Consider the following 10,307-nt stretch of genomic DNA (forward strand, 5'->3'; position numbering starts at 1 on the left):
TGGGTTGCTAATCCGTTACAATCCAGAATAATTTCATTTACTAGTCAGTATTTTTGATCACGTTTCTAAAATCAAAGGCTTTGAACAAGCGCTACAATGAGATACATGTATTCTTTTAAGTGGTTCTTAATTAAAACCACCCAATACTTTTAATTGGCAATAGTGTGTTAATGTTAATTTTTTTCAGCCATTCCAGGTTATAGCCTTGACCAGCTATATTTTTGTGTATATATTATTACTCTAATTCAAATACTTAATCTATAGTAGAAAATCATGTTAAACCTGTGTACTTCAACAGCGGCACAGAAGTAGAACAAGCTATATAAGAATAAAAAAGAATTCTGTCCATCTGCTCTTCACAGCCTAGTAAAGATTTTAGAAGTCGGTGCTAGGGTGTAAACAGCAAAAACATCCTTCCTAGACAGTGCAAAGAATTGGCTGTTGTCTGTACATGAAAATAAATAGCCACATGAACTGCACATTACAATGCCCCTGTTGGAACCAACTGAATCAAAAGTGCTGGATAGTATGTCTTTAATATAATCTGAAAAATTATCTTGCTATCAACTTAAAATGTATAAAATAAATCATACATCAGCATGGGATATGATTTTGTACATTGCCACAGTACTGTACAATTCCCTTTTCAAGTGTGGTATAGTTATATGAAATAGAAACAATAGGTTTGAGTTTTAAAACATCTATCAATATCACTCAGACGAAAAACAGTTCACTTAAAGTATTAGCCAAAAGAGAAGAAACAATGGCTTGAATAAGCCCCCCCAGTTTTTCTGAACTCGACTTTCAAGCGCTGTTATTAGTACCTATTTTCTTTCTCTAAACAGTGAAACCTGGAGAAATTCTAATGCCATAGACCCTACTGAAACACTGGAACACTAAACCAGCACTATGGCACAGGAAAGGTTTACTGGGACAAAAGGCAGTAGCTTCTACTTGTATTATAATCAACTGCTAAATATGCATGCCACTAACATACCATTTCAAGCACATTTGGTAAGTAGTAAGAATGAAGAGTGGACTGTGGTACCAATTTAAAAAAAATCCAAGTCCATGTTGATCAGTATTCAAATGAAGTCCATTTCTTCACCTATTCCTTAACGGCTATAATATTATTCCTTGATGTTTTGAAGGAGTGTTAATAAATGAGTCTCAATAACCTGTTGAACTGAAATGGGGAGGGAAACATAGTTAGTATTCAATTCTTTAAACTGGTGAGCTCTTCTAAAAACACTGAAAGATGTGGAGGCTACATTGAGATTTTGATATATATTATGCACACCCTTTCAGTTTCCATTACACAATTGACTACACCTGGGAAGTATTACTGGAAGTTACACCCAGTAATACACTTAATTCTGAGTGGCTGTGGTTAGTGAACTTGGGAAAAAAAGTTTAGACCCCTGATGCAACAAGTTCTTGACTTTTTTACCTGTATACTTTTTATAATAAGTGAAAGGTATCTTTCACTTCTATATGGAAAAAATAAGGATTGCTGTTTGGGTGCACTGTTAGGAATAAAGACTTCCCAAGCCTTGACTTTGATGGTGATACAACCACCATCAGTAGGATCCAACATTATTTGGTCTAGTGGTTAAGGCATCAGGCTAGAAACCAGGGGGTTGGGAGTTCTAGTCCTGCCTTAGGCATGAAAGCCGTCTGGGTGATCTTGGGCCAGTCGCGTGCTCTCAGCCCAACTCACCTCACAGGGTGGTGGTTGTGGGGAAAATAGGAGGAGGAAGGAGTATTAGGTATGTTCATCACCTTGAATTATTTATAAAAATAATAAAGGCAGGATAAAAATTAAAAATACAAATAAATAAATACTGTGTATAATGTATCATTGCAAATACTGTATATGTGTGCTCCTTACACGGCCACACACCTGATGGTTTTACAGATTATTAAAGTGAGTTCCACTGTGTCATCTCTTGATCATGCTCTACTACAACCAGGAACCTGTATTAGAGAAAAGTTTAGTTCTCAGTGTTCCCTCCCTCCGTTTTTTTACAGAACAAATAAGCAGAGAACAATTTACAACATGAGTTAGGAGACATAAAACGGTTTTAATCTTGATGTTAAAGGGAATGGAGACACATAATATTTATCTCTGCATAGCTGTGCAAGCTCTGTAAATAGTAAAGAATGCTGTTCTTTAAAGAAGCAACAGTAATACTTGGGAGTACTGATTTAGCAGAACATGGTTCTAAAATTTCCATTCATCATAAACAAACCCAGAGCTATTAAGTTGTTAAACTAATTGATAGAAAAAAGAACAACAATAGTTTGTCAAAAAGTGCTTGAATACTCACCGCTACGATGGCCCAAGGCTACAGCAAGATCCATGGAATTATATCCAGAATCAGTTTCTACAGTTGGATCAGCACCATGTTCTACTTAAAACAAAATGACACTAAACACTGATTCAGGAGCAAGTACATGCATTTTTAATCTCACTGTTTAATCCAGAGGTTCCCAAACTTTTTGGTTCACAATGCCCCTAGGGTGCTGCAGTGAACTCACTAACGGTTCCATTTATTATGCAGCAAAATACTCCATCACTGCCACACAGTTTGGGCACTGCAGATTTAATCTATATTAACAATACTTACCTAAGAGTATTTTGACACATTTCACATGATTTCCATGAACAGCATAGAGCAAGGGTGTACCACCGTTCTGAGGAAAAAAAAATTAACGTAATTCCCTTGCATAGCTCAAGGATAAAACCACTGGCCCACAGATTTTAATTTGGTCTACGAGCAAAGTGTATTATATGGTCCCAACCCACCTTTTCCTTACCCAATGGTGTGCATAAAAGGTGGAAGAAAGAAGGATGTTTGCTGTTCTGCCAGGGTATAAACAGATCTAAGCTAATGCTGCTCTCCTTTTTTGTCAGAGGAATTGGGAAAGGAGGGAGGGAGCAGCAGGGAAAAAGAGAGGTGGATTTTCTTTTGTGAACTATGCTTTTGCCTGCACATATATGTATTGCTGCTTCTAAAGAACAAATCCCTAATTTCTCTTCTTACTGAGTTTTTGAGCAAGGCAGCAAAGCATCCATCAATAGCTCAACCCACTAGTTGGGTGGCTTCCCTGTGGCCCAGATATGGGACAGAAACGGCATTGGTCGCACTTATGGATGATCTCTGGTGGGAGGGGGATGGGGGGAGTGCATCCATCCTTGCTCTTCTTGACCTCTCAGTGGCTTTCAATACCATCGACCATGGTATCCTTTTGGGACGGCTCAGGGAGTTGGGGGTGGGTGGCGTGGTCTTGCACTGGTTCACCTCCTTCCTCCAGGGCCGGTCCCAGTCGGTGGTGATAGCGGGGGAGAGATCCGACCCTCAACCCCTCCTTTGTGGGGTGCTGCAGGGTTCGGTTTTCTCTCCGCTCCTTTTCAACATCTACATGAAACCACTGGGTGAAATCATCCGTCACCACGGGATGAAGTATCATCAATATGCTGATGATACTCAATTATACATCTCTGTCCCGGGTGAGGTAGGTGATGCTGTGACTGCCCTCTCTCGATGCCTGGGGGCTGTGGGGGTCTGGATGAGGAACAACAGGCTTCAGCTGAACCCTGGTAGAACAGAGTGGCTGTGGATTAATGGCTCCTCTGCATCTGGGAAATTGTCATCTATAGTTCTGGATGCGGTTGCACTGCCCCAGTCAGACCTGGTGCATAACTTGGGGGTCCTCCTGGATTCACGGCTCCTGCTCGAAGAGCAGGTGGCAGCTGTGGCCAGGAGGGTCTTTGCACAGCTTCGCGTTGTGTGCCAGTTATGCCCTTTCCTGGATCAGGAAGCCCTTCAAACAGTCACTCATGCCCTGGTCATCTCCCACATAGATTATTACAATGCGCTCTACATGGGGCTACCCTTGAAGAGTATCCAGAAGCTTCAGCTGGTCCAGAATGCAGCTGCGTGGGTTATTTTTGGTGCCCCTAAAAGGATGCATGTAACACCTCTACTACACGAGCTGCACTGGGTACCAGTTTTCTGCCAGGTCCAATTCAAGGTGTTGATTATAACCTTTAAAGCCCTTCATGGCATGGGGCCAGGTTACCTGAGGGACCGCCTCTTCCCCATTACATCAACGTCCCACCTGTTCATGCAGACAGGGCATGCTACAGACCTCGTTGGTAAAAGAATTTCAGTTGGTGGGGTCCAGGAGGCAGGCCTTCTCTGCAATGACACCTGCCCTCTGGAACATCCTGCCACGGGAGGTCAGGCAAGCTCCATCCCTCCTGACCTTCCTGAAAACTTGGCTCTGCCTCCAGGCTTGGGGTGGGGAGCGGGGTAGTCATTCTTGGGGATGGCTGCCACCTTAGAACACTCCCCCCATGTTTACAATCTATTATAGCTATCTGGTTTTTTATCTTTTATTTTATTTTATTTTATGTTGTATTGTATTATATTTTATGTATTATTTATGATTACTGTTTTTAATGTTTAACAGATTAACTATTGTAAACTGCTCAGAGTCCCCCTTGGGGGGGAGATGGGCAGTAGCCAAATTTGAGAAATAAATAAATAAATATTAAGGCACCTGCACTTCCATTGACTTACCCAGTCATATTCATTTACATCAACTCCACAATCAAGCAGCATCTTGACAATGTCTGTATACCCTTTACTACATGCTAATGACAGTGCACTCTCTCGCCCTTTCCCCAAGATTTGTGGGTCTGCACCCTGTCAGGAAAAACAGCATTGGTTTCATTAACAAGATCATTCATGTGTGGAGCCCATGGTTCAATCAATGTTCTCCTAAGTCCAAGGATCAAACCACCATTATACAATATAGCATCTTTAAGATGAGCACCACATCTCTAAAGTGCCATGGAACAATTTGTTTAAATGAGCCACTCATTTAATAGTTTCTGCTGCCACCACATGTCATGGTAAGAACAGCCTTGGTCATGGTAACCCAGCATCTTGCAGATTAGTTAATCCAAAAAAAATCCAAAAGAAAATACATCATTCTGGACAGATCACAAGGTAGCAATGAATCCCTACAAATTAAGATTCCTATGCACAAAATATTACAGATCACAAGGAGAGGGTTCAAAATATTACAGATCACCAGAAAATTCTAAAGAAAAAAAAATCTATCTTCATATGCATTAGCCTGAACACTGAAATTAAACACCCAATTCTATAAATTGTACCAAGAGATAAAGAAACATAGAAAGCAAAAATAATTTTTAAAAATCCCTAGTTCAAATTCCTGGTTATATGTGTTACCTATTTTTATAGAAACAGGTTTTCTGAACCAAATGGTCCTCTTGTTCAATTTCCGGGACTTCAGCTGCTTAGAGATACCAAAAATTGATCATGGGATGCTGAGGAAGATGGAAATGCCATTCTGCACCCAGCGTCTCTTTATAAACTTCTTTCTGGCTTCTGAAGAGGCCAAACATTTTCTATACCCAGCAGGAGAGACTATAAAATCTTGTTCTGTACTTGACAAGGAGACAATTCTCACTTATGGGGATGTGGCTTGTGAGTCTGAAGGCTGTAGCTGCATGCAGGCTACATTCACAACGCTTGTATACTCATTTCTCAATTTTTATATTTTCCTTTTGCACTGATAAGGTAAAGGTAAAGGTTTCCCTTGACGTAAAGTCCAGTCGTGTCCGACTCTAGGGGGCGGTGCTCATCTCCGTTTCAAAGCTTTGGAGCCGGCGTTGTCCATAGGACACTTCCGGGTCTAGTGGCCAGCATGACTCACGGAACGCCGTTACCTTCCCGCCGAAGCGGTACCAATTAATCTACTCACATTTGCATGTTTTCGAACTGCTTGGTGTGCAGAAGCTGGGACGAGCAACGGGAGCTCACGGAGCACACCCAAGCCATCAGCGCCAATACAACGGAGATCGCCCAGCTGACAGCAATCACCGGATGAATAGAAAACCCGATGATGGGCGATCCCGGAACGCCAGCGGGGCCTCACAACCCCTCACCCACCGGCAGGGCAACGTATTGGACAAAGGGGGGTGACGTGACCGCGAGTGAGGGGGCGCTGACCGGCGCGGGGTATTTAAACCCCGCACCGGCGCGCTCCTGTCACTCTCAGCTTTTTTCTTCCGACGCTGTAACTGCGCTGTGAATAAACCAGAGCCTGATCCATCGAACCAGTGTCTGAGCATTATTCATTTGAAGATTTACTTCTAAGATGGAAAGAGACATATCTGTTTGCTGCATCACTAGACATGAATAAAACAGAATACAGTTTCACTTACATTTTGGAGTAGAAATTCTACTACTGCGATTTGCCCATGAGCTGCAGCCCACATTAGAGGAGTAAAGCCTTCTTCATCCACATGGTTGATTACATTTTCTGTTTAACAAAACATACTGATTAACTATCTTTCTACTTATTCTGCCCCCAAATTACCCAAACTGCTGCCAAAACCTTCACCCCATTCACAGTACTCTGGGGATTGCAAAAGATGCTCTGCAGCTACATTTGGCCCAAGATTCAGCCACCTCTGGGCCACACAGACAGTCTGACATGTTAAAACAGTTTTTTCTGTTTTTTTTCTCCTGTTTTTAGTTCAAATAAATTATATTTTAATTATGTAAAATCTTTTCCTATATATTCCTACAGCAGTTGTATATCACAAAAAATTCTAAGAATTTGCTTGGTGAAATTAAGAATTACTATTTCCATTCTAAAAACATTCATAATTAGTTGTCTACATTCATCACACTGCAATGTAGGCAATATCATAGGAAATTCTGTCAGAACTGAACAATGATGGCATAAGAGGAGGCTTGTACAACAGAAGCAAAACTCCTTTATTAGGACCATGTTACCTTACCCAAGTCACATGATTCACCAAAATTACAGGATACCTTGGATAACTATGTCACAGTACTACAAGAAAAGGTTTGCTACTAAATATATTTTCCCAAAGAAAGAACGTAGAAGTCCCATAATTCAAGTCTATCTACTGCTTTTAAATCTTGTTTCTAAAATGCTGATACATAGTTGTAGGTATGTATCATATTGGTATCAATGCTGATATAAAATGATTTGACATGATTAATCAAGCCAAAATGATTTGGAATTTATTTCAAAGTACATGGAGAAAAAGAATGGACAATGAGAGAAAGAAATGGTAACTCTCTTATAAAAAGAGCCCCAGTATAGATCCATCTATCAGCATATTACCTCTGCCAAAAAAAACAACAACCCCAAAACCCCAGAGATCAATTCTTACCTTGTTCTATGCGTGTAGCTAAATACAGCATTTCTCCCTGAGCTGCCAACTGGTGAACAGACAGAGCTGCAAAGGCAAACGGCAGAAAAATATATAACAATTCAGTAAATAACCAAATTCTGTGGATAACCAGGAATACCACAGGGACATAAGCTAGGTTTATACTACATACTGTACTAAGTTATGGTCTGTCTTTAACTACATTTTGTTGCACAATCCACTTAGGTTCACACTTTTCACCATAACCAACCCCTACCCATCCTTATTTTGGATTAGTATGATATATGAAATCAGCCACAGGGGTTGGATACTGATAGAAAGACAACATATATTAAGGAAGCGAGAACTTCACTTCAATAAATTTTCATTGTTGTAAAGCAAGATGGATGTACAAGTCCTACAAGGTATCTTTTATGAGTAAAGCACTTCTCTGGATCTGCGGTACAAAGCAGCCATTACTGGTTGAAGGCTCTTGAGAACTTCTGTATATGTGCATGAACAGAAGATATTTCTGGGACTGTTCCCGAGCTTATTATTTCCACAGAGAAACACTTACAGTTTACAAGCAAAGGCGTTGTAGAGACTTCATTTCCTCTGTGCTTGTTAGTTAAGGTGGTTGACTGCTTGATAGGTGAAAAATGCTTAGTAGTTGATGGGGTATAGACATGTCTTACTTGAATCCCAGGAGAAGGAGAAGTGTGGATATTGCACTCAGCTAGGTAAAAAAAAGCAGCTATCAGAATATCATTAATAGTATAACAATATCTTATTGTACAAAACAATGCAGTTACTTCATGTTTTATTCAGATAACATCAGTTATTTTCTTAAGATACCAGCATCAAAAGACAGAGCTTATCCTTGATTTAAGATTTTGCATGGTTAGGAGGATGTCCAATTTATGTGAAATGCTAAATAAATCATGGACAGAGATTCCATTTTGGCAGTTGAAGGCAAATGAGAGTATTTAGGCAATATGCATAATATGCTTGTTTGAGTCTAATTAGCTACAATATATTTGAATGCTAGCTTTTCATGACACTCTAATTACCTGATTGAAGTAAACGTTTAGTCAGGATTCAGGCCAGGGTATGGGATGGAGACAGCATTGATCATGCTCTTGGATAACCTCTGGTGGAAGTGGGATGGGGGTAGTGCATCCATCCTAGCTCTTCTTGATTTCTCAGTGGCTTTTGATACCATCAACCAAGACCATTTTTTAAATAAGAAAAATGTACAGTGTTCAACTGTGCCTATATATTCATTTGCTTTGATAGCATTACCCCGGGAAAAAAATACTTTTAAAAACTGACCTTTAAATAATACTGATGCCACTTCAAGGTCAGAGTTCACTTGATCTTGAATGTTTTTACTATCCTCTTCATTCAATGACTTGACAAATCGAGAACACACATTCATATCAAATCTATTGGGCAAAATGAATTTCATTCCCATGGCAACACTCTGAGCTGGTCCTTCTTCCACACTGGACTCAAGGTGATGTTCAACTTTAATATCTGGCATATGAGACAGGCTAAAGGTGCCAGCACAATCTTCCACAATTAGTTGGGCATCAACATCTAGATTGGTTGAAGACTCCATGTTCTGAATTTCAATTATGTAACCTGTTTCTTAAAGTATCTGATGTATTCTCTTTTTCAGTGTCAGTGGTTGAGATTTCTAACAATCTATAGTTGGAAACAAAGTATCAGTAAATTAGAACATTGTGGCACTGACTCAGTTTGCTATGCAAACTAAAAACAACAGTCACCATTATGAACAATTGTAATTAATTCTGAATAGTACAAATATTCTCCATCTTCCATGTATGATAAAGAAAATCCCAAGACAGCCTCTAAAATGTTTATATTGAACTCTACTCAAATCAGACTTTTACTATGTTACAGGGGAATTGGCACCAGATAGGAGAAGTCTTAGAAACTGAAAAGGACCTTTTTTCGTAAACAATCATTGATGATCTCACATAGAGCTACACATCAAGCATCTATGGTAGGGTACTTTGGGGACTTATCTTTGCCAGTTTCACTGCTGTAGCATTACAGGTTTCACTATATGCAGCATAAATGGCTAATACAGTCCTGAACATGGCACTTTAATTTAGATAAAGAACGTTTAAGTTCCACCTTTCTACCATGAATTTATAAACGAAGGCACCTTATAGAACATACACGAAACGTCACAATTCATAATCATATCTCATAGCAATTTCTTTTATTCAGGAAGGTTGCCTATGAACTGAAACATGAAACAAGTATCTTTCTACTATATAGGACACAGCCAACTTACGGTTTTGTTGCCACATGATGCAGCAATGACAACCAATTTAAATGCCTTAGAGATGAAACAAGTTCACAGAAACTAAAATGACGCCTTCGTAAGGCTGCCTCACCTCCAGAACCAGCGTCCAGCGAGCTGCAGCAGGAACAACTTGCTGGCCCCGAAAGGCTTTTGGTCTGACCCAAGCCCAGCTCTGCTCACGTTCGCAGACCCCTGCTAGGACAACCCGGGTTTCTCCGGTCTAAATCTTCGGCACCAGCGATTCCACTATGGGACAGAGGCTATTACTCATCACCTCTCCCGCTTGACTTCCACAGGCCGCCGAGCTTCTCCTCCTCCCCCTCGACATCTTTCAGTCGCGTAGCCTCGGTTCATTCTTCACAGTGTCACCCAAGCGGCGGCTGTTGTTATTCCGTTCCATTACGTCACTTCCGCGGAACCACACGGGAGACCCGGAAATGCAGAGGCGGCCCTGCTGCTACGGCTACCTGATCTGGGCTGCAAACCGCCAGAAGGCCACGAGGGGGCAGTACGCGGAGGCAGATACTAGATTTGTTTCCTTGGTGCCCTCTCGTGGTCCCCTGGAGGTTTGTAGCCCAGGTGATCGCCGAAGCCAACCCAACCCCGAGATAAGGAGGCTTCTCTGCTTAGTCTCCACAACCTCTTCTTCTACGCCTTGTATATGCATAAGAAGAATGGAGAAAAGACCACCATGAATTTAGAACAACGGAACCTCTGAGGCAAAAGTCTGTTGAGGATAGG

At 40.9% G+C, this 10,307-nt stretch overlaps 1 protein-coding gene across 2 annotated transcripts; it reads right to left on the reverse strand.

The window, feature by feature from the left end:
• Window positions 1-1,055: 1,055 nt before the first annotated feature.
• Window positions 1,056-10,077, reverse strand: ANKRA2 (ankyrin repeat family A member 2). 2 transcript variants are annotated; one of them, XM_063295507.1, is made up of 9 exons: window positions 9,658-10,077; window positions 8,561-8,935; window positions 7,806-7,964; window positions 7,250-7,315; window positions 6,266-6,363; window positions 4,590-4,715; window positions 2,631-2,697; window positions 2,331-2,414; window positions 1,056-1,186 (listed from the first exon to the last, which is right to left on the reverse strand). In XM_063295507.1, the coding sequence occupies exons 2-9, from the start codon at window positions 8,847-8,849 to the stop codon at window positions 1,131-1,133; spliced, it is 945 nt and encodes a 314-aa protein (XP_063151577.1). In that variant the 5' UTR covers window positions 8,850-8,935; window positions 9,658-10,077; the 3' UTR covers window positions 1,056-1,130. The 2 variants fall into 2 exon arrangements, with proteins under 2 accessions (XP_063151577.1, XP_063151578.1); XM_063295508.1 differs by having other exon boundaries at window positions 2,331-2,411; window positions 9,658-10,076.
• Between the last annotated feature and the right edge of the window lie 230 nt (window positions 10,078-10,307).

Source organism: Candoia aspera, chromosome 2 (assembly GCF_035149785.1).
Source record: "Candoia aspera isolate rCanAsp1 chromosome 2, rCanAsp1.hap2, whole genome shotgun sequence".
In the NCBI taxonomy this organism is placed as follows: Eukaryota; Metazoa; Chordata; class Lepidosauria; order Squamata; family Boidae; genus Candoia; species Candoia aspera.

Coding starts and splice junctions, on each gene's coding strand:
- ANKRA2 (XM_063295507.1), bottom strand. CDS start 8,849: ATGGAGTCTTCAACCAATCTAGATGTTGATGCCCAACTAATTGTGGAA. Junction 2,698..4,589: donor ATGTAAATGAATATGACTGG/GTAAGTCAATGG, acceptor TTTTTTCCTCAG/AACGGTGGTACACCCTTGCT. Junction 1,187..2,330: donor AGCCTTGGGCCATCGTAGCG/GTGAGTATTCAA, acceptor TCCCCATTTCAG/TTCAACAGGTTATTGAGACT.